Source organism: Dermacentor variabilis, chromosome 11 (genome assembly GCF_050947875.1).
Source record: "Dermacentor variabilis isolate Ectoservices chromosome 11, ASM5094787v1, whole genome shotgun sequence".
Lineage (NCBI taxonomy): Eukaryota > Metazoa > Arthropoda > Arachnida > Ixodida > Ixodidae > Dermacentor > Dermacentor variabilis.
The window spans coordinates 61,721,239-61,748,013 of record NC_134578.1 but is presented as its reverse complement, the minus strand read 5'-3'; the positions used below and the strand labels follow the sequence as shown (position 1 = coordinate 61,748,013).

General features: G+C 42.2%; 1 protein-coding gene across 2 annotated transcripts in view; it reads right to left on the bottom strand.

Moving 5' to 3' along the window:
- LOC142564869 (ornithine decarboxylase-like) overlaps positions 1–26,775 on the bottom strand; it is a 56,071-nt gene that overhangs the window by 10,935 nt on the left and 18,361 nt on the right. For both annotated transcript variants that reach the window (XM_075676058.1, XM_075676060.1), the window contains exons 2-7: positions 20,837–20,930; positions 19,126–19,222; positions 16,663–16,739; positions 6,776–6,942; positions 5,281–5,415; positions 797–962 (exon numbers count right to left, since the gene is read on the bottom strand). In XM_075676058.1, coding sequence (XP_075532173.1) covers positions 797–962; positions 5,281–5,415; positions 6,776–6,942; positions 16,663–16,739; positions 19,126–19,222; positions 20,837–20,920 — 726 coding nt within the window. In that variant the 5' untranslated portion in view covers positions 20,921–20,930. The remainder of the gene's footprint in view (positions 1–796; positions 963–5,280; positions 5,416–6,775; positions 6,943–16,662; positions 16,740–19,125; positions 19,223–20,836; positions 20,931–26,775) is intronic.

Genomic DNA, 26,775 nt, shown 5'->3' with positions numbered 1-26,775 from the left:
CATATACGCTATCGCTGCTGTTTATCAACGAAGTATACCTTTGGATTAGTATATATGACTTCACAGAAGTACGCTAGACGCAATTTTCTCATAGGCATAGAAATGTTTGTTATACGGATAAAAAGTGTCAATCTACAAAGCAACTCACAATAGCAATACAGATCACGCTTGATTATCGCAATAATGTAAAGTAAGCAGCCTAACGGTGCATTTGTTGCATAAATAAGCCAGTATCATATCCGGTATTTTTTGTCAAATACAATCGGAAGCTGCCTGGCAATAAGTGATGAAACTTGAGTTGCCAAAATGTAAGCCTGGGTGGATTTGAAATGCTCTGTACGCATCGCAGTTATTTCATATATTTTCCGTACGCTATCGCAATTGTACGGATTCTTACGGAATATGTTCACCTTTTAATATATTACGTTTAATTTATATAAAAGTTCAGAATGGGCTCAGATGATTTTACATGCGATGTTTCAGTTGAGCTTAATGTCAGAGTAAACGGCATGACAACTTTTTGCTGGATACTTATTGCACTGCTGATGCGAGTACTTTTGATCAAAAGACTCGCAAGAGAAAAGCCAAGCAGCTGAAATTGACAGATATTAAAAGAACTTCTTGCCCTCAAGATAATCAAAATGTGGAAATATAACAGGCCTTCGAAAGTCATGTTTTTTTTTTTTACTTTTCTAGTGTCAACAAGTCGAATAAAGTGTCATCTAAACGTATCACCATGCCCGCACTGCGATTTGCTTGGTAAGACAAATACATAAAAAATGAACAAATCTATTACCTTGAGAAATTTTTCCTTATTCCTGAGGCCTCCAGGAAATCCCCCACCAATGTCAAGAACGTTCATTTGAAAGCCCATCTCGGTTGCCAAGTCAAATATTTTCCTTGCTTGTTCAATTGTTCTTACGAAGATGCTGGGGTCTTGATAAGCACAGCCTACGTGGAACCTGGAAAGAATGTAAGGTTTAATAAATAATAAATCAAAGTATTGTGCTGAAGTATTACATGGACTTTCTCATTATGGTAACATGGTATTCAGCCCTACTAGATATTTTCTACACGCGGAGGGAGCCTAGTGCAAGATAACTGGTTACCTAAATCAAGGTATGGTAAATTGTTGCATCCAACTAATTCAGACATCGCTTATATTAATTTTAGTGATCTTACCGTTACTACTATATCTTTTAAAACTGCCGTGTCAGCAAGTCTTCGAGAACGTATGCTTGCGCCATCAAGATTCAGTGGAATTGTGAAGGCGTATTACCCTTACTGCGTTTAAAGTGGGTATTTCTCAAACTTCTTTGGGTCTTTAGATTTCAATGCATGCCTTCTAATTTCCATGGTTTTCTTATTTCTGATGGAACATAATCTAATTCAATAGTTTCCTTGAATTGAAGGATTTCTTAATGTTACTTCAACGTATTCATTGAGCTCCCTAGATATGCCGTTCCCGGCCTAAAAGTATGTATGCAGTGAGTCGCCTTAAAAAGTAGAAGATGGTGCAGCGGCACTGTTTTCTCGGCCTTCATACTGAAGGCACCCTTTGAACTCCATGGTCAGCTTGACTGCTAAACGACAAGTCGGAATTCTAGAAACGCATTGTTGCAACCAGTTTGTGTTCTTTGTTGTTACTGCAGGTCCACCGACAATATAAACAATGTTCATGTACCAAGCTTCTTTTTCTGTGCATGGGACAGAAATTAATCCTCAGTTGCCATAGATCTATGGAAAGGGCGAAATTAGAAAGTTTTCGTTGAGCGTTCGCAGCAGCTCTGCGTACGGGGCAAACCCGTGGAGGCGTCAGTGCGCATGCGCAGCATGCAGGAGCACCCATGGTATCTTGCGTGCGCCCCCAGCTTTTCAAAAGTTGCGTAGCGTCCGCTGCGGGCTCAGCGGGCTTCGCGGGACGTTCTCACGGGTTTCTCGCGTGGCCACGAGAGCGCCTTTTTCGATATCGCTCTTGCCAAAGATATGTCTCCGGCATGTGCTTTGACTTCGTGGCGGCTGATACTGGCTACACAGTTTCAGAAGGTGACATATGGCGGCGTTGAGCAGCACACTACTGGTTCCTGCGCGTGCAAGACAGCAGTCCCCTTCTTCTCTTTTGCGTCCGGCCAACTATTGCCGTCTCTTACGCGCACGTTCCGCTACGCGCGTGCAACCTCGCGCGCTGCGTACGTGGGTGGTTGCGGACGCCCAACTAAACCGCCTATTAAAAATTGTAAGTAAATGTAATTTAATTGCAATTGCAATACATCCTAATTGTAATTGTAATACATCTCCACACTGTGCGTAGGGTTGAGTTGGTACACGAGTACTTGTCAAACCTATTAAGTTTACGTTTTGAATACATTGTCACGCGTTATGCCATGTGATGTTATTTTTAACATTACGCAGTGTATAACATCTCGACGCATAGTAGCTTGCTGCTTTTATGTAATAGTTCTTCCTGCTCTTTCTTATTTTTATGCAATGCTTATCTGTCCATTCGTTTTCCTTTTTTTACATCTTTCTCTAAACATGCAAATTTCTCCGTTCCGTGCCAGTATTTGAATCCTTTTATGCATCGGTATCATTTTATCGGTTGTATCTTGTGATAAATTGTGTCATATGCCCCCCTCACCCTAGGCCTCTTCGTATGCCTGTGAGATCTTTCTAAATTATTAAATAAAATATTTGTGTTCGTGTGAGCTCGGGTGATTTTGAGAGATGCGTCAAGACCTGAAGGGCGGTAAATCACCAGGAAGCCCCTCTACTTAGGGCGAAGGCGCAAACATTGATCACTCATGCTCTCTCAATTTGCGTTTTTGCCGAATGCTTGTTTTCATCAGAGCTTGGTTCATATCAGAAGAATCTGGTTTGGGAATGTCGGCTCTTCATACGATTCTTACTTATATATTGAAAAAAAGAAGGGTTTGGACTAGAACGAGACAGAAACTGCATTCATGAGCGAAAGCTACATAAAAAGAATTGCACGTCGACATGAAACTTCAGTCGAAAGCAACCAACTCGTACAAGTAGTCAGCACAATCAGCCTACGTTTTATCTAAGATTACGATATTGAGCTGAGCTCGCCCAAGAAGCAATGCAAGGCGGGTAAAAGCGAAGAAAGTACGCCCGAGAACGAAGCAATGTCACAGTTATATTGGCAGCGTTTTTGAGTGCAGCACAGTTTCGCACCACGCTTATCATTTGGCTTATTACACAGCTTATATTGAAAATGTCGATGCAACTTTCAATGCGAACGGTTTGAAGCGAGCTAAAGTACGTATTGGTAACTTGCGAGCCAATTTGTAATTACGGGACGTTGTATTCTGCATCACGACAATGTCGCTGCGTGGATTACTGCCACGTAATTTGATCACTGTGCTCAATCATCCCTTTGAGACAGTGGATTTAGCACACTACGACGTTTATTTTAACGCGAGAGCGTTAAGTTCCCCGTGTCTCGTAGAAGATCTGGCTTGTACGTCCGTCGTACCGCGTTGTTTCGGCAAAGAGAATTTTGAACCACCAATAACCAGGTCCTCCATGTGGCGCAAGGACGTTACTGAACTAATTGAAGTTCTCAAGCTAAAGTAAGTACTACATCATGTATGCACCCACAGATATAACAGCGTCGGATTGTGATTTGAATATGCGAAGAAACATAATTCTCTCACGCGAAAACTGAGACAAACACATTTTCTAGCGTTTCTACCAGTCATAGGCCGGCCATGGCGTCAGCCATTTGCGCGATGCGCGAGCTTCCTTACAACATCTCCAGAGCGCGCTCACCTCCGGCGATAGCAAGAGCTATCGCAAGAACGATAGCAAGAGCAAGAGCGATAGCAAGTTTACTTTGTAACGCAGCAATGAAAAATGACATCACAATTATGCGAATTGTATCCAATAGTACATGTAAAGCGCACAAGATTGATCTTTTACACATGAAAATAAGAAGAATAGTAATGTAGAAACAGAACTTATGCAGAACCCTTGTGCACAACGTGAAGAATTCACGTGGGCTATAATTTGACACATTGAATTTGTCTGCTATCAATGGTATGATGGATGCCGTTTGCAGAACCGCAATACTTGTTCGTGATGCAGGGCTAATAATATGTAAACTTCGCTTCTCTACCTTTTAGAACTTTCGAATACTTGAATATTCTTTTAAGAAAATTCAGACCTTAATTGGAAATTGCGCTCCCAACAGTCACTAAAATTTACTTTTCTCTCTAACGCAACAAATTTTATTAAAATCGGTCCAATGGCATCTCCGAAAAGCGTTTCTTTGTTTTACAATATTTGAATTGGCCACGTCGGAGTTGGGCCGGAGCCAAAGCTCCTTCTTAAAGGTTAAGCTTAAGCATCTTCCCCTTTTTTTGTTTCAGAAATGCAATCCAATGCTGCAAAGACGGCTTTAGGGGATGTAGCAACAAGTTATAAAGGAACAACATCGCTGCCAAAGTACTTTATAGTTGAGTTTCGAGAGTTCTTTTATTATTCGAAGTTAATGCGGTACCAATGTTTTGAAAGTGACGTCCTTATTTTATCTCAACATGTTCAGACAAGGCTTCTGAATATAAGTACTGTGCACCAAGTTTATAGACAAACTTCGATATAACCATGCCACGCGCGCCTGGAAGGGAAGGAACTAGCTGATTCGCTAGCCTGAGTGATTCTTAACTGGGCAGACTCAACTGGGACGGTATTGGGAGGCCATCTTAACCGGGATACAAAGAATGTCCGAGAAATTCTCGCTCAGCAGCGGACAAGCAGAAAAAAAAATGACCCTGCCCTCGCACACAACTCCGTGGCGGTGAAGCCACCAGATGGCACAAAAGTCAGGCCGGGGTACTCCCCCCCACCTATAATTACAAAATGAAATGCTGCCCCCTCGCCAAAGGACCGACTGCGTGTGGGGTGGCGAAAAAAATCACACTAAAACCCATTTCTTGGGATTTGGAATAAGGCCGGTTTGATAAACCACACCGCACAGTGTAGTAAAGGGAGGCACAGCTGTGAAGCTCAGACCTAGCAGGACAACAATCCTTCATAAACCAGGCCACACATGCGGTTGAGGCAAGTGGGGCCCTGCACTAAAGGGGCTCTGACCATTGCGGGAGACTACTTTTTAACAAGCTTATTTCTCTCTCTCCTAATGTGTGCTGCTTATCGGAATGATCCTATTACGCATAGTTATAGCAATTTGCTTGTGTAGCATACTTTGAACATTCAGCACTTTACACTCATGTCAGATATTCACGAAAGACTACTTACGCAATACCAACAACCCTGCGGCCAAGGGCTCGTGCTTTCTCCAGTAGTTGTGGTGCGTCGCTAATCAAGCATCCAAACTTTTTGTTCAGTGTGTAGTGACATCCCTCTTCATTGCCGATTATGCGGAGCAAGAGCCTTCACAGGAAAAAAATATCAAGTTTCATATAGGAGCAGCAAAAGCCTCGTTTAAGCCATCTAGTATCACATATGATAGTACGCAAATTTTTCATAGCTATTTAATGTGACCTTTGTAATCAATTTACAAATATACTACCAGAACAAACTTCTTACTTGCTTTCATGCGTTCGCTTACCTACAAGGTAAGCTAAATCCCAATTCTACGTGACATCCCGTAACCCAAGATCGCCCTCTTGAGTCGCTAGAACTGCAATGTTAAACTTGTTAGCAGGGGTTTACTTGATAATTGTGATTACAATGCTGATTCGTCATTCTGTAAAAAAACTGGGCGGAAACATGCACACATACATTACATATTTCTTCTATTCACTATTTCGCATAAACTCAGGTGCCTCACCAAAATGTAGCACTCGTACATCTCCAAATATGATACCACTTGCCGTAACATCACGTCGGTATTTAGGCGGGAAGAGGCTCCAACAAAATTTCGATACATATGTGCATCGCATTCGAAACATTCCTATAGAGAAAAACTGTTTCTGCTTTATGTGGCCTCTTAGGGTAAGCGTATTTTTAAACGCATGTGAGCGGCGATTTGTTCTATCCACCGCAAAAAAATGCATGAATGCCAATGCCAAGATTCCGTTCAACACATTTCTGAATCGTATATGAAAGTTTTACCTTATGCCGTACGGTGCTGGTACAATAATTGTTCCTCAGTTCGCAACATCGTAGCCAAATTGCGAAGTCCGAATAAAATACTTGTTTGTAATAGGAACAGAGAATATTTTTTAAAAGGCGTTAAACAAAACTTTACATTCGTGCTAACTTTTTCTGTACAGATATTGTTATCGTTGACCGAAGAATGTGGGTTAGGTGAAGTTTCAAAAGACAGTATAATTACTCTTCGATGCAGATTTACGCTGCCATAGTAAATAATTGGGTTGCGCAATTGTATTGCTCCTACTCCATCGAAATGTTGGCTAACTATGGGTGGAAAGAAATGATCAATATGGACCAATATATCTGACATCGGTAGAGTGCCCATTCCAGATGGCATGTTTGCTTCGCGCCTCAATCTCTGTACCCTGCGTGTTTTTTTTTTCTCCTGCAGCGCCGTCACGATGTAGTTGAGATGTGTACAGCATCGACGATAAAGAAATGATGAATTTTTTTCTGTTTTCCTTCATTCCGCGCTCTTATTATACTCATAGCAGCTACGTTTTCAGGAGGGTATTTGTTTATGCGACAGGCTTGTTCTTAAAACAGTAAGACATATTTACAAGTAAAATGCTCCTGTCGTCGGTATCTTCTAAATTTCTTAACGCGAAAAATAATGTCTCGTCAATTTTCACACCTTGCGTCCTTGTGTTGTATTTTATCCAGTTCTTCTGCAGAGTCGAAGGTCATAAGGTCAACGCCGTGTTCTAAAGCGTAGTCGAGGTGCGAGCAATTTTTTACTGTCTGTGCGTACAGGATGCGATCAGGTGTAACTCCAAGGTCAAGCATAGTACCAATCTCCCTCTGCAATATAACAGTGAAGAGAGAAGCTGTTACTACGAGAAAGTACGTTTGCCCTTGACATTGCATAATAACGTCTTCACGAATAATTTACGAGGTACAGCCATTCCAAATAAAACCTAAAGAAATATAGCAATTTGTCATTTCACTCTCCAGGGCTAATTAAAGATATCGGTGCCCTAACAAAGACACTATTTTGAAACCGCACAAACATGCGCACGGTGAATAAATTTCAATGTGGATCTAAACGGCTAAAGGATTGAAAGGAGAGGAAGCACGGTGGACTTCCTGTAACTATTTTTACCAAGCTGAAGTAAGTTGATCTGATGGTCACCTCGAGGCCAGGGCACTCGCGTCGAAGTGGCACACTATACCAGAGCACTCACTACAACGTTATTTCTGAAAACTAGTACACATCTTCCTCAAAATCGCATTTGCAGCCGACTTAAAGCATCAGAGCATCGGCCTTCATTTTTTTTCCAAATGCTAAGGACGATAGCTTTGAGCTCATTGAGTACTAAGCAATCGGCAATCGACAAAAAATATAGGATATTTGTGACGATAATGACACATTGCTGTCTTTATGGAGAGAACGCAAAGGATTGCCAGCGCTTTGAGCAGGCTGAAAGCCGAAGAATTGGTCACGCGTTTCACCATCTTCCCGACACAGCAGCCACGTCCTCTTGCGAAGACCGGACGCTAGCACAGGCGTCGGTTTCACCAGATCGAGTCACACGTATGGCACGCCGCGAAACTGGGGCCATGGCCCCTGCCTCAGTTCACGCCGGTGAATCGAGCTCGATTACGATTCCATTCGTCCAAGTCATTGTCCGCCAGGAGCTCGCCAACATGGGCATTCACTCTGTGTTCACCGTGGCCAGACCAACACAAACTTCATGGCGTCGACCCTCATACTGTCAAGAGCAGCGAATCGCTGCGCGACCTTGCAACCCTGCTGTGTGGAGAACCCCTGGCGATCAACCAATATGCTTTACTTACCATATCGGCCACGTCGTCTGTTACGATAACCGACACAGAATGTTCACGTCATGCTTGGCTGTGGGGTCCTCCTATGGTTGCCATGCCGTCACATTGGGCTATCAGAGAAGCTCCTTCCACGTTACGCCGGACCCTACAAGGTGCTGCGTCAGCTCGCTGATGCCAATTACAAGATTACACCCCAGGCCCCTGCTTCGTCGATCTCCTCGCTACCAATTGTTATTCACGTTTCCCGGTTGAAGAACTATTGCCCTTCTAGCTGCTGAGCTTCGTAGCACGCGCCAGCACGGTGCTTCCGCTGAGGGAGGGTGATGTTAGGGAGTCATCAATACATGGAAGAACTCGAGGTTTTGCACAGCGATAAAGACGACGATGCGGTCGCTTGCATGTGGGCCGAATCAGACGTCATCTCTTGACCGACTTTTTTTCTAAATATTCTGTAAACATATCCTTTCGTTTACATATCGCCCCTATAACATTCTGGAGAGCCTCGGGGTTCTTAAGAGCTTCTTTCGAGACAAAACTGACCCCAGCTACCAATACACTTTTCGTAGGGACGACTATATAACCATTCAAAAACACCACAACGTGCAGCCATTCCTCTTCAGGAAGGATCGGCGCGAGCCCCACTACACTGTCCATAACATCGCAACCATGAGCTGATCATGCGCAACAGGGCAGATGTTCACTAAACAGCTCAACTTCATCAGCCGACAGAGCTATTTACCGCCAACTACAACAGCAACTCCACCACCGCTAGAGAAGCATGAACACTCTAAGCTTCACAGCTTCATATAAAATAGACCGGGAGGGTGGAACTGTCACATCACTGCCACAATCTACCGCGGACAACCACCCGATGTACCAGCTAATGCTTTGGCAGCACCTTAAATTGGTAACGATAGCCACAACACGGATAACTTGCTCTTAATTGTAGGTCCAAGCACAAATGGAAGCAATCTCACTGCGTTGGCTCTTCCGGCCACTTGAGAACCACTGTGTAGGCTATAAACAAGCACGCTTTTCCTTTAGTCTAGCCACACTTACCAATATGTGCGACACGGCCACGCAGGAGGCGATGCTCCTGACCATGGTAGAATTTATGAGACGCCTAAAAGCTTCTAGAGCACTGTTTCTGTTCCTTAGGAGAAACTATTGTGTCTGTGTTAGCGCCAGCACGTGGCACCAGCTGATTGTCATAGCACTGTCTGAGAAGCGCCAGGGCATTGCTAAACCTCCTCATCGTTTCAATGCTCTGCCTTTCGGGTAGCACTGACCAGTTTTTTTTTCCTTCGCGCCACTGTACAGAACCCTGAAAGACAATTTGTATACACAAATGTGTACTCTTTGACTAAAGAGGATAAATAGAGCGGAATGCATCAAACAAACATAAAACAGATAAGAAGCACATGTTAAAAGTTACAGACATTCCCCCATCTGCCAGTAGGCTGCACCCTCATCGTAAAAAGATGAAGGTGCAAGAGGCATCCTTCGCCTCGTGGCTGAAAAATTTTATGCTCTGCTTCACCTTTTATTGATATTATTTTGACATAATTTTGCACTTCTTGAAGTCTGGTTGCCTCGACGGTTATGGTTGGCTATATTCTCGAGGTCGCCTACCTGGCAGGTTGACGAGTCCGCAATTTTGATACATTCAGTGTTTTCTAAAGACATTACTTCAAATATCATTCGGCACTTCTGACTACGTCAAAAAAATTACAGTTTCATCACTAAAAACAGTACGCTTTGAGGTGTCGAAATACGTACTGCTCTAAAACGGCACTTATAGGATAAATGAACGGAGTTTTCGTTTCAGCAACTATAAAGGAACATGTAGTGTTTACTGCTCACTTGTCCGTTCCGCAAGTTTTCCACAAGACTTTGTTTTTTGTGTGCATTGCTCAGGAAAGCACTAGGTTTTTGTGCTTGGGCGAATTCTTTGGAGCAAACGAAGTGGCTACCACGTCGTTCTAAGAAAATCGAGCGGTTACCTTACAGTCCATTGGTGTCACTGCTTAAAGCCAACTAAAGGTGCATACGAAAAGCAACAAATGATAATGTAACCAAGTAAAAATCTCCTCTATCCCCGCTTTCATTTTTTTCTTTTTTCCCTTACACACAAAAGAAAAGAAAAAAAAATGAAATACCATCTCTCACAAATTTTTCTCAAACAAAGCACCTGAAAGGTCCAAATTTTATGTTATGCATGTTAAAAGCTCTACTCACTGTCCTTGTCTTGAACCACATAGCGACGCAGGAAATGTAGCAGATGCAGTAAATACATGTGCAGTTTCAGAGAATGAGGACAATGACAACGGGAACAAGAGGATTCGTTCTAGAGCAACAACTCTTGGTACTTAAGTTCGTTCATAAAATATTTGATGTATATATTACATATATATGTGGCGGTGGTTCGCTACATTTGTCAGTGTACATCACTTCCGCCGGGTGATAATGCCAGCGTTTTTTTTTTCAGTTTCGGTACGCAAAACGCTGATGTTTGCAAGCTTTTTGTGACGGTTTGACCTGTATTTCAAGGGCAAGATTTTGCGCAGAGGCTAATGCGTGTATATATTATTTTAAAGTGGGCTTTTTGCGCGTTCGAGAATTTCGCTGCAGTTGGCCTTTAAGAAAACAACAGGCAGCAAGGACATGTAGCATTAAAGAAATGATAAATAATGTAAATCAAAGTGAATGAAAAACTGGCCGCAGTTGGCATACGACCGCACGCCTTCCCATTACGCGTTCGATGCTCTACGATGCTCGGCGACGTATTCCCGTTCACTTTCTTTGGAATTTATGCTCATCTTCAGTTTAACCTGGAAGTGTTAGCCAGCGCCACTATACAAAAGCCTTGGCGGCGAACGTGGCACACCCTTTCTGCCGCAGACATCATGCGTACGTGTACTTTTCGGGTGAATATTTTTTTAGGCTTGTAGCGCAGCTCAGAAAGAGCGAAAAGGAAGGTGGAAGGGGTAATGAAAGGGAACGGAGAACAGAGTGAGCGCTAATTGCGTGCACTCGAGCGCTCACTCTATTCTCCGTTCCCTTTCATTAACCCTTCCAACTTCCTTTTTGATCTTTCTGAGCTGCGCTACAAGCCTAAAAAGAAGTCATGACATACCAACTCGCCCCAACTGCCACGTTTTCGGGTGAAGGAAACTTGGTCCATAAACCTACACATGCTACCGGATGGCATAAATGCTGCCGGATTCATTTGATGGCTTCCTAAGATTATATATATCATCTTCAGAAACCATCACGCGAATGCGGCACTGAAACGGAAACTAAAAAAGAGAACGCCGCCATTATTCCCCGGCGGAAGTGACGTGCAGTGAAGAACGTGAAGAACCAGCGTCCATGTTGTCTGCTTTTCTTGCTTCTGTCCCGTTCCGGTCTATTAGCGAACACTTCCTGCACGCCTGGTAGTCAAAGAGTTCATTAGCATATATTGTTAGCGGCTTCGTTCGCTATGACAACGCTGTTGCGCGACCGAGATGGTCTTTTTATGCGAAGCATTCTCCGAGTCCAGGCAGTTTTTTCTGCGTAGTCGTCTAAGTTCATCAGCAGGGTCTCGAGGCGTTCTGCGCGCGCTTGAAGAGCGCATTGGGGGACCAAACTAATGGTGCCGTATACTTCCGCTTAACGCGGAAGCGGTCCACGCGTGCCGCAGTTACACTATATATATGTATACACGGCGAAAATTGGACATTCTACACTCATATTTGGCTGGTGCGGTACTAGAACATGTCCTACCTCACGCCAGACCGGCTCGAACAGGGTACATCCCTCGCTAGCTTGGCTAACGAGCAGCATGCCGTTCGGATTCCCTGAAGCGAGTGTGTTGCGTTTGCGCCTTCGAGTAACAAAGAAGCGCACGCTCAGCGCTCAATTGTCCACCGGTGCTGCGGCAACAACCGATCGCCGCGCTTCTGCGCGTCACGTTTAAAGTCGCAGCATGTGCCAGCACCGCAAAAAGTGCCTCTATTTTTCTTTCCAATGTACGGAGTATCCTGAATAAATGCGTCGAATTGTCTTCCGCTATTGATTCCTGCGCTGCTGATATTGTTTGCCAGACGGAGACTTGGCTTTCTGCAAAAGGTAAAAATGGAGAAATTTCGGACGGTGGAAAGTGCTACAAATTTTACCGATGGGATCGGGATTACCGGTTTGGTGGGGGTGTTCTGCTGGCTGTTGCCAGTACTCTTGCTTCTCATGTCAATCGAACTGTACCCTCACTTGAGCTTGTGTGTGTACGTTTGCTCATTGATTCTCGCGAAATAATTTTCTGTATCTGCTATCGGCAACCGGCTGCATCGCTGTCCTTTTATAATGAACTGCAAGATGTTGTCAATCAGTTGTTCGTGAGATACCCGAAATCGCCCCTCTTCACAGTTGGCGACATTAATTTTCCAGACGTCAGGTGGGAAAGAGACCCGGTTTGCTTAAACGAGAAGTCAGCTTAAAGCAAACAATTTTTAACTTTTTTGTCAGGACTTCAACTTAACTCAGCTCGTTCACCTTCCAACTAGCATAACTCCCACTTCCGTTAATATTTTTGGCTTAATACTTACCACTACACCAGACCGAGCTTCCAGCTCAACTTATTCACCGGGAACTAGTTACTACTCTATAATTCACTTCACTCTGCGGGCAGAGGTTTCCAACAAGAAAAAAACTAAGGTCATCCAATACTACGGTAAAGCAGACGTTACTAGAATTAATAGGGAATTGCAGGTACTTGTTTATTGGCTGTTCGCCGGTTTTGAGCAGCGGTCGGTTTATGACAACTCGTCGCTTTATAAAAATAAACTCTTGTCTCTTAATAATGATTTTGCTCCTTAAAGTTTCATCATTTACTCGCTCTCCAGGTATTAATGACATGTGAAAGCTCATTCGCAACAAAACGAAGTAGATATTTCGACGCTCATAATTTAGAGACAGAACAGACCACTGGTCCTGCTAACAAAAATTTATCAAAGAATTCTGTACTGTGCTTTAAAAAACCAAGAAAGGATTGTTTGGTAAAACTCTTCCTTTGATACTGCGTTCTAACCGCCGTAAATTTTGGAGCATTATTAACGGTACTAAAAGGACACACATTCAATTAATGCAATCAAATGTCCCAGTAGTTCAAAGCGAATTCTTTAATGTTCTGAACGGTGTGTATGTTACTTATGTTCATAAGAGCACCCCAACAGTATTTCGACATATAACAAAAAGCAACTTGTTACCAATAGATTCTACCCCTATTGATGCAGTTGGTGTCGAAAGGCTGATTGGGAACTTACAGGTCTTCATCGGCCGTTCCAGATTGTATCTCATCAAAAAATACTGAAGTGTACACAAGTATATTCTTCATTGATATTGTCAAAGCTTTTGAACAGTCATTACAGATGTCTACGCTGCCCTCTGATTAGAATGTAAGGAAGGTGCTCCCTGTGCATAAATCTGGTGGTGTACATTCCTACAATAATTACCGTCCCTTATCATTACCATTCATTCTAGTAAAAATCCCAGAATATATAATATACTCGCACCTCATTGAATTCCTTGAGTCCAATTCCTTCTACAGTATTTATAAGCATGGATTCCGTAATAAGTTCCGTGCGAAACGAAATTGTTATGTTTTACCAAAGAGTTGTTCATTAACGCGGATCATGACTCTGATACTGATTGCATATATTTAGAGTTTGCTAAGGCAGTTGACTCCGTCTCACACGATCTAATTACCTTCAAGATTAATGAAATTAACATCGACCCCACTGTACTGGCATGTATTTAGGAATTTCTCTCTAACCGCACTCAGTATGTGACGGCTAATGATTTTTCCTCACCTAATTCTGCCGTACTATCTGATGTCCCGCAAAGGTCTGTTTGTGCCCTCTGCTTTTCTTGATTTACATAATTGATCTTCCTACTTGCCTTTCTTCCTGAACTGTCCGACTGTTAGCAGGTGACTGTGTAGTTTACCGGAAAATTACTAACCATGCCGATTATCTCAACCTGCAATGTGATCTAGACAGGGTATTTGAATCGTGCAGTAAATGGCTCATGACACCTAATAAAAAAAATGTAAAAGTATGGAAGTTTCTCGCCCCAGCACTAATCATTTTCAGCGTTCTGCTTCCTCAATAATATTCCACAACCATCTGTTGACAGTTATACCATAGTGTTCACATTTCTTGTAATTTTTCGTGGAACACGCATGTAGAATATGTAACTAACCACGCCAATCGTATGCTTGGTTATCGGCGTGGAAACGCTTTGACGTCCCATCGTGCCTGAAGTTAACACTTTACAAAACACTGGTGCCTTCTAAATTAAAGTACGCATGCGCCATATGGGATCCTACTCTAACTATACTCACTTAAACCCTCGAATCTAATCATTTACTTCGTCCCATAATGACGTCTATGAAGAAAACACTAAGCTTGCCTGACCTATCGTTGCATCGAAAGTCATTTCCTTTAACATTTTTCATAAAATAATATTATAACAACGATTTGAAGGTCGTTCTGTTTCATCCGCCTCATTATATATCTTCAAGGACCGATCATCGCTTCAAGGTGGGGCTACAGTCCTGCCGCACAAAATTGTGCAATCACCCTTTTGTTCCTAGAAGAAGTGTCGCATAGAACCACCTTCCCTCCACAATCTCCATCTTAACTGATGACCACAAGTTCAAGATTGCTTTACGAGATGCCGTGTAACAACTTTTTGTGTTAGCTGCGCGTCTTGCCATTTTTCCCCCCACTCCTTTCTGTACTGCCTTTGGGCCCTGTCAATATATATATATATATATATATATATATATATATATATATATATATATATATATATATATATATATATACCATTACACTTTAGAGCGCTTGAATTTGGTGAACAGATTGGAAATGTCGCTTTTGTGTTTCTATTTACGAGTAGACATCCCACACCTGCTCTTAGGCTAAAGTGAGAAAAAAAATCTGTGTCCTTCCACTCTGGGAGGAAAGATGACCAGCGAAGCTGTGTATGTGTGCCCCTTTATGGCGAACTCCACTTCTCGGCGTCAACATAACGCGGGCTGTCACTGTTCGATCCGAGGTTGCACCCGCGGGGCAGCCTTCGTGGTCTGTGCGCGGAATGCTTTACAAACGCCATAAGTTACCTTCTGTTCATAGTTTCAGCGATATTTGAACGAAAATTAAATAGATTCTTAGATCGGCGATGCTTTTACTGATGTCAATGGACTTCTCTATGCAAGTAATATATCAGCTGAGCTGGACCCGCAGCAGTGACTGAGTGCCGACGGTGTGGCCCCACTGAGCACCAGATCGCAAGTTCGATTCCCCGTCGCCGCAGGCACATTCTGATGGCGGTGTAACGGAAAGGCTCCCGTGTGCAGCGTGAGTTGGGCGCTCATTAAACAACCGCAGGTTAATGAAAAATCATCCCGCAGTCCTCCAGTATGGCGATCCTCATTATGCCCTGTTCAATTTTATTCTGTTTTCGGCAGAATTTACTTCCTTCGATTACTTGAGAGTGCCACATAAACGAAACCTTGAGATGTATTGGAATTAAACTATCTGTGTTGATATTCATACTCGTCTGCCACGGCACTAAGTGTGTATTGCGGGCCAGTGCGAATACCGCCAAAGAGTATATCTTCCAATGACGTGATGCAACTTAGCCCATGCAGTCAAATTGTTGTTGCTGAAAAATTTTTGTACGTGATTTGCTCAGGTTTTATTGGCGACGCATCCGGATTGTGCCAAACCTTTATCGCTTTTGGAAGCGGATGTTAGCGTTCAGTGAACAGCGGATGTAGTACGTTATTTACGTTTGATGGTGACCGACGTTCGAAATGGGCGAGTCATCCCAGATGGGCGAAGCCCAGCTGAGATGAGTGCCGCGCAAGCTGGCTGCCGCCGAACCTATAGTTCGGCTCGTCATCGCGTTTTGAGTCGTGTTCAGTAGTGTCGACTGTATACGCTACATGAAATAATACAGCACGTGTATTGAACGTATTCTAAATAATGAGCTCAATAAGACATGTGGGTTTCCTGCAAAAAATAGGTTGACGCTAATGATGCTGGTGCGTTTCACAATGTCAATGGTATTAATAAGGAAGAGACAAATAAAGGAGGTGTCGCAAGACCTGTTGTCCTAATATCTTAAATACCAGCCTGTGAAAAATTTATCCCATTTTTACGCCTACAAATTGATGTCTGATTACAAGTTCTCACATAGTTCTTGTTGACAAACTGGGACTAAACTTTTACTAATTGGATGCATTTTTGCCCGGTCCGCTTTCAAAATTGGTAAATCAACGAGCTCGTAGATAAACGCCACATTTCTAACTGCTGCAAGTGAAATCTAAATCATTTTGCAAAATCTTGCTATTATACCCCGCTAAACTTCTAGTTATTTATTATCTTAATTTGGAGCGAACACGTTACGTCCTATCAGTAGATAATAAGTGAATGCCATGTCAATTTCGAGTAAGTGCCGTGAATGTTCATTTTATTGTTCTAATGTAATTCTTAGTAAAGCGTCCGTTTCAGTGCCGCCATTTATAGTACATGCACCAGAAACGTTGCGCAAGGTGAACAATCTTCTGATGTTTCGCTTTTTGGTCTTCTTTCCTGCTAGTGTCCTTATGTTCGTTCATTAAACATATCTCCCAGCAAGGTGTCTTTTTCTACTACAATATTATCAAAATGTTTTATGACAGCTCACCCTGTTCGAACAGTCGAAATTGACGCCATTGTCTTTCAAGAGCTTAAGAACAACGGGATCTGTGCAGGCCTTGATGGCTGAAATGAAGATGGACATATTCGTTATCCTATTCTAGAGAATAGTGACCGAGATATGTCAGTGATATTTTTGTAAATAATAAAGTCAACGCCAACTTGGACAAAGAAACTGAACAAAAACAGAATAGCCTTCGTGTTTTTGCCTCTTATGTTCACTTGGATCGGGTGGTCTAAAATTTCTCTATTGGGACTGCAGAAAAGATATTTTAATTGCAATGATATTTTTAGTTATGAAGTGGACACATTCTAAGACGGCTGTCTCGCTCTCAAATGCCTTATCGTTCACTACATCACTTTCACATCATCATAGTCTAACTTAGGCTCATGGAAAGAAACGTTTCTCGCGAAGCACTGTCCAATAAGCTCAACAATGCGTCACCTGACTGCATACCCTGCTCGTACAAACTATTACAGCCTACTGTGAAATTCTTATCAATGCAGTCTTCTTCTCCAAAATAGGTACAACGTATTATGTACCGCCTTAGCTTGACAATGAATCATTAGGAAAATTCTGTAAATGCACTGACAAAAACCACAATTCTTTCAACGTACGTACATATATATTGGGCAGGTGCACTGAACAATTCTCATTGCTATAATATAGTAATGGCAACCATGCACATTACTTCGCATGGGGGGTGTAACTGCCCTTATGCTGAGGCTTTGTCGGTATTATAATGCATTTACTGCCGCAAAATAAACTTTGAGTAGCTGTTCAACATATCGGCACATCAGAGTGGTGAAGGATCGCCTCGAGTGTTTCTGTTGAGCTGTGCAATGACTCAATAACTTTTGACGGCAAAAGTGAGAAACTAAATTTTTAGTAGAACAGATAATTAATAAAGAAGAGTTGCGAATTTTGTCAGCATTTTTTTATTATAAAGCAGCGGTCGATCAACGATTTCTTAGGTTAGGGTCACTGATTCGGTAAGCGGGCTTGCCTACACCATGACGAGTTCCCGTGTCAAAACGTTCGCCCCTGCCTGAGTGGTCCATTGTTCGCCCACAGTTGAGCACCTATAGTCTCATGTTCCTCTGAACTTCCGTGCTATTATGCGCAATCGTGAACATTCACATTTAGGACGCTCAATCTTTGTACTTTCGTAATAATTATTCCTGTGTTTCAATCAGTATGCCTTTATTATTCAGCGTCCAGAAAAAAAATGTAAACCACTCCGCTATAGCACGAAGCCACAAAAGCAAGCAAGTCGAACCTCAAAAGTATGGCTGTCCTTCACAGGTGAATGCTACCGTCACAATGATGCCATGTTTTTCATTTCCATAAACATCTCTGCTGCTTGCAGGCCTGCGTAAAACTCCTTTGCTCGGCTGAGTCTCCAGATATTAGGGTCTTTTAGCGGTGCTACGGAAAGTACGGCATACGGTACGGTAAGTGCGTAATACCGTACCGGTCGTGGACTGCGCATGCGGGAACTTTACCGTACGGAATGACCTTCCGTACAGCATGCAAGACGGTAAGGAGTCGGTAAGGCTCGGCTGGCACCGTGTGTCGCGAGCTGAGTTACACCAAGCCAAAACAGTGAGAAGCTGATGTCGGCCACAGAGTCCACGTCTTGCGTGCTTTTTTTACCATGATAATACCAAGGCAAGAGGTTACTTTAAATCACCTTCTGCAGAGCGACGAAGTGGGAACAAGTAAACAGTGGCATAAAAAACATGTAGGTGGCGCCATCTAGTGGTGCAGAGTTTACTTAGAGGGGACGCAGAGCTTTTATTGCAGTAACTAACTATATTGTACTTCAGAAGGGCAGCGGATTGGGCGAGTTGGTGTTGCATGGTAACAATAAAATTCAAACAGCGCTAAACGAACGGGACCAGAATGAGGAGACCAGAATCAGCGCCGTGTTTGTCTCCTCCTCATTCTGGTCCCGTTCGTTTAGCGCTGTTTGAATTTTATTATATTGTACTTATCTGCTGGTGTAAAGTGTCAGCAGCGCTGCAATTTACAAGAAACAAACCCTTTTTTATGTATTGATTAGATAAGAACATCTATGTAACAAAAGGTTTCACGTGGTGCCGGACGAAGTGTCACAAGATGTCGCTACCGGCCTTTTGACTGGCGTCTATGTTTGCCGTAGGCGGGCGCTTCTGTAAAGAATAATGCGTGTATGGACAAGCTAAAGCTTTCTAGTATTCGTCAAAATGAATATTTCACGCTCAGCGCATTGTTATTGTATTTTGCAAAGCCCCAATGTTAGCCGCTATCATCATTATCACATTACCGTACGCATCAAGCGGCACACGCAGCTAAAACGTCTTCGGTCATCGCGGTAAGTTAGTACGCAACGGTAATACCGTACCGTATACCGAACTTACCATACCGTAATACGGCACTGCTAAAACTCTCTATTTTTGTCTCACTTACCGTAGAACGGGCTCACCCGTGGCAGCTCACGCTTCCATAGTTCCACCTTGCTGAGGAGATCACGGACGTCGCAAATGAAAAAGGCGTCATCGTATTCCTGCGAATGCGGTGAAATAACAGCAGGATATAAGTCAGTAAATGGGCAATACATAGTCAAAACTGCTCCTAACTGACTAAGAATACGCAATGCACAATTTGTTGGTAGTATAGGCTATTAGTCTTCCCGAGAAATCCTATTTTCTTTATTCCTATGTGTATATGTGTGAAGAAATTGTTAGTAAATGTTTACAAAATTGATTTTATTTCTCTCAATGAAAAAATATTTGCTACAAGTTGTGCTATAGTGTAGTTGCTAGAAAGTAAGCTTTTTGTATTAAACTAAGCTTGATATCATATATAGGATGCTCGCGTAACTTTGTTTCTTTCACTGTTCATTAGTTCTTGGCGATTTAGTTCAAGATATGATTCTAGCAATCTGTGATCAGGGTATTCATTTCAGTCGTACTGTTGAGGTGCATTCTCGTCGTTACGCTAGTGTCTTGCAATGCTCTTCTTTAGATAAGATATCACGTTAACCTGCACTAAGCAGCTCTGGCCACAATGAGGCGATCATAAACATTTGCGTCTAGTAATCCTGTATCTCCGGTAGACACTAAAACAAATTGACATCCTAGATCGGCAACCAACCTTGCAAAAATTTGAGCCGAATGTTTCCAGAAACACCAAATCACCGACTAGAAATATAGCAAATCTATAGGATCGCGCAATGGTATGAAGGTTAAGTCTCGTACTTTTAAACCTGTGCAAGTGGTCGATGCTGGTGAATTACTTGGTTCTGTGCCCGAAATTTTAGAAAGGAGACTAGCCTATCTCATTCCGCTTTAGATATTGAGTTTTTATATCATTCTGAAAAAATTATAGTGATGCTGTACCAACTACTTTTAGTTAGGACACTCGAAAGCTCAAAACAAGAGAAAGAAATCTTTCTTAGTATGTACCTTAAAAACAAGCTTGTCTGAAGAGTGGGTTATTGCCGAGTACTCTACTTCTTGTGTCAGGCTAGTCAATATTATGCAGTACTTTACATTGAATTGAGACTGTAGCCTTAAGATAATACGATTGTTGAGTCGTAATCTGCGTTAAAGAGAATGACTAATCTGAAAACATGAGCTATAAAACCATTTTAATTAAAAATCATTGCATATTACTTGTTAACAGCGATAAATGTGGAATGTTACGTTGATGCTTTCACGTCTTTTTAGCATTTCTATTAAATAATCCAATCGCATGTAACTACATTAAAACGATAGTCATCTTTATCAGAGTTTCCCAGGAAAGCCTGCTATATTTTTGTAGAAATTCGTTTCGGGAAACACTACATATGCCAATCGCCGCTTGGATGAATGCAGATCTTTCATTGAGGCACTCGAAAGTATGTGTGGGGACTCGAACGACCACAAAGGGTACAGCAATTCCTAGCGCAAACACGCAATGATATTGCATTGGTGAACGCTGTTTTCTTTCACTTCTACCTATAATCCAGTTTTTTATTGTGTGCGTGTACGTGCACGTGTCAAATTTGCGCTCATTAATAATGCCTGTTTGTGACTTCATATGAAGGACAGCAAATAAATGCCCCAGGAGGGATCAGTCATAAATTAGGCGTGCGTTTGTCTAATGACAGTTTTTATGAGCATTTTGCGATCCGCACCTGGCAGTTGATGACTTCGCGGGCTACGTCAACCACACTTCCGGCAGTGTGGATGGTCGATGTGTTTCCGGCTGTCTTCGCCATCTGGTGAGCCCTGTCGGAAGAATGAAACGTTTCAACCTCGTCTGCTCTCTGAGAATTACTGTCGCTAAAACCAGCAATTTATCTCAGCTGGCTTTCCATCTACTTGTCACGCAGGCGAGTCGTATGCCGTCAGCACTGACGACGATCACTGTCGACACTGAGAACATACCGTTGGGACTGAGGGACACTCAGATGAACAATAAAAGTTTCAGCCTGACTGGCTCAGTAGTACCTTCTCAGCAACAAAACTCTCTCTTCCGTTGCAGACTAAATTTAAATCTGCAAATTTTCAACTGAAATTCTAAAACCACGACAACAATTAGTTAATAAAAAGATATGTATATACGCTCAAAGTAACTGCACTTAGCCGGCAAAATGAGAATACTTGAGCTCCTCATTCCGTTTTGACACTAGCGCAAATGAAGTTTGCTTTTAAAGAAATAATGACTGACAGGAGGTATCGCTCTTCTTTCTTATTAGCAGTTATGTGTTCTTTGTTCCTGGCTGCAAGCGCTTTCATTTTTTTCAAGGAGCACCATGCTTCCATGCGTTATTGCGTATGGCGAATCTGGGCATAGACAGTGAAAAGGAACAACACCAGAACTAATTGCTGCACTTATTCATGTATAGAATACTAATGGCTATCCGAAAGTTAACCACCACGGACAAGATCGCATTATTACAGTACTCTAGGATAGATACGGTTGAAGCGAATAATACTTTAGGCACGATTTCCGTAATAACATTCATTACAGTTTGACTTTCTCTATTGCAACTATCGCAAACTGTGCCTACTTTTCGCTTTCATTTTCCAAAATTCCAATGTACTTCCTTTTTATTATATGGTCGTTGCCTTTTTTCAGGAGGTACTAATCATACGAAAGCCTTAAATAATATGGTGAGCACCATGTCGCGACTATTCGCAAATTGCATTCTCATAGAGGTCGTACACCTTCAAAAAGAGCAGCCTGCACTAACACACCCTGATTCACCGGGCGTGTAATACTCTTGAACGAATCACATAGTGGCCACTGTTCTTAGTGACCACGTGTGGATCTAGAATATATTTGTGAAACACAACCTTGCAATAAAAATAATGCAGAATGAGGAAGGTGGTTTGAAGTTTGATGTCAGTGGTGACACACGTAGTAGCGACATTGGATGAAATCCCTACAATTTCAAAAGATGGGAACGACCGATTTGTTCTGAAGCTACTATCATTTGTCTAAATCAGTGGCTGGTGCTTCAGCCCGCAATCAGAGAAAGAAGAACCGCGTTTTTCTGAATTGCTTCAGCGAAAGAATGTCTAGTATTTTCTTGTTCTCTTCTCATAAGACGGCTGTGGGCCGCACGCTGAGCCCGTACAAACAATTTTTTTGGCCCATTATGGTTGACAAGAGTATTTGCCAACCAGATGCAAGGGGCAACTGGTAATCCTCCATGCCCCCCTCGCTGGCGGTTATCAACCGAAGCCCCAGCTACTTCCCATCCTTTATGGTGGAAGTTCTTGACTCGTAGACCAACGGAAAAGGCGAGATGCCGAGATTCCCGCCGTAGTTGCTTAGTGGCTGTGGTGTTCGGCTGCTAAGCGAGAGTTCGCGGGATGGAATTCCGGCCACGGCGGCCGCATTTCAATGCGGGCGAAATGCGAGAACGCCCGTGTACTTGCATTTAGGTGCACGTTAAAGAACCCCAGGTGGTCCATACGGCCACATACCCCCACTACGGTGTAGCTCATATTCAGATCGTGGTTTTGGCACGTAAAACGCTATAGTTTAATTTTTTGCTGCTAAAATATGCCCAAAATACTTGGCGATTAACGCTTCGCATTAAAAATGTTTTCGTAGAAGTAACAAAAACAACTCTGCAGAAATAAAGCATCATCAAACCCAAATCGAAAGCATGCCTACAGAATATTCAACTTCATTAACGTACAAATTCAAGACCACTAGGATGCAACGAAAAGTAAAGAAAATTTTACATAATAAAGGCTAAGTTCTTCTTTCACATTGACATTTCGGCACTATGTTATTATCTTTTATGGATGCTACAAAAGCCTACAGATCCACTTGTTATGCTAATTACTAATGGCGTAGTCTAGATTCTTCATTGTTAAAAAACCAGCAATTAATTTTTACAGCGGTTCTCAAAGGCTGTCGATGTCACTGTTATGAAAGACAAATTATCATCAGATGTTCTGCGTTTTCTCATAATTCCCCACATCGGCAGCAAAGCAACAAGGGCAGCGTTTGTGGTAAAGATAACTCCACGAGCGTGCCTTTTTTAAAATATAGTTTCCATAGACCACAGACTTCATGTCGCCGGCATCGTAGATATCTGCAGAGAAACAGAAGTGTAGATCCCCTTTAAATAAAAGGCAGTTCACAGAAATTTCATGAAAACGCCACCAAATATTGCAGGATTTTATTGCCCTCCCCTTAATAAATTGCGTGAAATCTATAGGAACAGGCTTACGTGCATCCGAAATACGTTTCGTTGCTAACATGCTCGCGCACCCACGGTAATCTTGTGAAGAACCCAGACAGCTCTGTTCTTGCTGTTCTTTATAGGATCATTTAGTATAATGTGTTGATTAGCGGCAGCTACAGCGCAACGGATACACTTTGACGCAAACTTCTATTGTTTGTACAGATGTCGAATCAAACCGTTCCAGTTCAATCTGTGGACACGTATAAGTCAATCCATAGCCACCTGAAGGAGCTACCCGCGATCCTGTTCTTTGTCGCTTGCTTTCCCAACTGCCATTTTGTTAAGCTACAGACTTAGACGACGGTGCACTTGCAACAGCGGCAGCGTAACAGGCACACCCTGACGCAAATTCATGTCCTATGTGCTGGTTAGGGGTACCGTTTTCTAATTTAGACCTACTGTACAGTGCGCTGTCGCTCGTGCTACCCCAGCACAATTTTATCGGTGTGCTTACATAGGTGTTTCAGAGTGACCTGCTAGGATATGCCTACAAATGCCGACCTCGCGAGAAAATTTTAGGAAATTGAAACCATATTCAACAAGGAGAGCGATCGCTTTACTCAGAATGTCCTTGGCAAGGTTTCGTTAAGAATGTCTTCAGAGAAAATTGTCAACACAAACTCAGAACCGAGATTGAGTATTGAAAATAGAATGCTAGATGTTGAATTGAATTAGGCTCTGAAAAGGCTATCCTCACCGCCATCCACAAAAAAGCGAAGAGTGACAATTGCGCGCTCTCGAACGAAGTCGAAGTACTTGAGCGATATTCGAGAATTATTAAGGTGGCAATCAAGGGCATTCTTTCCGCATAAGGAGGAAAAAACTGTGGAGCAGTATTGGCGAAAGATGGCAAAAAAATTGTAAGCTCTATTACGGCTGCCGACCTTAAAATTATGCACCGTCTTCCCAGGAAAGTAAATGACAAAAAGAACGTCATTGCTCAGCTGTGCTCGCGTTCAAACAAAAATGAATTAACTGGTAAGAGTCGTAAAGCATGGTTGTATCATTGTTATCTCGACATCACAGCCACATGGATTAGAGCAGTCTACGTGAGAGATCATCTGACGTCGCGAAAGAGTCGCTATACACCAAGGCTCTGGCTCTAAAGAAGAGCAACAATGGAAGTTGCTGCACACGACAATTGTCCAATGAAGGCTGTTAAAGCTATTGATAGCTAAGTGTACGGCACTCTCAGCGACTCCAACATCTATAATTATCTAAACACGAGCCTTTTTATTTGTTTATAACTGCTTTTGAAGCAGTATGTCATTGTACCTAATAACAACTGATTTTGAACAATTTATTTCTAACAGTTCATGCTCCCTTAGTCATTTCAAAGCACACAGTATGCGAAGGAATTACGATGATATTCGGTATATTTTGCTACGATCGCCAAATCAATCTTATTCAGTTGTGTCCCAGAAACTTGGCTCAGAAACGATGACGAAGATATATTCTGCTTCCCCAATTGCAGAACACCCTACTGATATAAACAATCCAGTAGCTATGGCAGAGCAGCTGTCAATGTTTCGGCAAACTTAGCCTTCAAGCGACAACACGATCTCTTACTAAACTTGCTCTAAAATTATTCGGGTAGAATTCGATCATTCGTTTCTTAACATTGACATCAGGAATAGTGTTTAAGGTTTGCGCTTATCTTTCACCTTCCACTTCCGCTCAGCGATTTCTGCAGTGCTTTAAAGTATTAGAATTACTACCTCCTGAAAACCAGAACATGACAATTATGTGTCACTTAAACGTGAATTTAATTGGCGCAACTTTCCTTAACTAACTATCATAGCCATGTTATGATACTTTCGAGTACGAGTGCCTAATTACTCAAGAAACAATTTCACAATGGTGGAAGCTTGCTCATTGATCCCGCATTATCATGCAGTCACGGCCGAAGCAGGCGTTGTTACTAATGATATGACATACCAATGTCCCATATATCCCAATATCAATATTATTCCTTTTTCGCACACGGTACTGTATTGTAAACTTGTTCTTCGTAAAGAAAATTTTTCGAAGCCGTAACAAAGGCAGACTGGTTTACAGTAAAAAAACTAACGAACTTCAACAAGCTTTCTCGCGCCTTTTGTATATACGTCCAAGACTGACCTTGCGACAAGAAAAAAAATGCAAGAACCTGCTAGGGTCATCGCAATATCCGTGACTTACGGATAGATTGCTAGAGGCTATCTCAAGAAGCAAAAATCAATTGAAAAACGCCTTCTGACGTTCCATTGACAGGCCGGTACAAGAAACATTGCAACTCTCTCTGCGCGAAGATGAAAAGAGCAAAAAAGAAGCTGGTTTGAACAGAAAAGATAGTAGTGTGGGAACAAGCCCGATTAAAAATGGAAAATAGTAAATTCTTTCCTAAATATAAACAGCAACCACGAAAGTATTACGAGAATGAACCACAGTGATAATCAATAATGAAATCCTCGTGATACGGGAGATGTGTTCGGAGACTTCCCTTTCTCGCACATGGCTTCGAAGAAGCTTTTCGATTACCAATTGACACGCCTCCCGCATTACCGTTACAGGTTGGCTACTACTCCCGGCGAAGCGACTTCTGTAATTAATAATTGAAAAATCACTGCTGACGCTCTCCACGATTTCAGCCCATGCCATGTAAAATTGCTTATCCGGTATCTTATATTCTTTAGGGCAGTAATTATTTATTTAAAACGGGGCATGCTACCTCGAGTACGCAAGCATGCCTAAGTTACTATAGTTAAAAAGGAAGAGCGTTCATCATTAAGGAACCACCGACGCCGACCCTACTGTGTGCAGTCATTTGTCAGTAAAGCCGTCGATAAATTAACTGCAATACATCTAACAAACTGGGGGAAGAACTTTAATGTCCTTACGCGTTATCCGTTCGGTTCTTGATCAGAATATTTCACACATATTGAGCTAATATTTACCCAGATCAACTAAAAAAGCTATTATTGAAGGTAGCTTCACCTGTTAAATTTTTTAATTGCCTAACTAAAGCCTTTGACACTATTAATCACCTGATTCTCGTTATATAACTAAAAGGAATAAAAATATCTGATCCTGCGTTGCTACTAATCCGTACTTACCGCCATAATTGAAGCCGAGTGCTCAGCATTTTTGGTACTAGTCATAGAAAACAAGGACCAATCTGGGATGCTACAAGGTTATTTTTAAGCCCACTTTTCTTTTTATTTGCTATTATTCATTTACTTAATTCATCATCTACATCTACTTGACCTAAGATAAATAATTCTTCAGATTTATTGCGTGCTGGAAGGAAATCTGCATCCCAATAGCCTAACTGTTCATACGAGCCACAATATCCTTCATTATTCTTTCACTAAATTTCTATGATC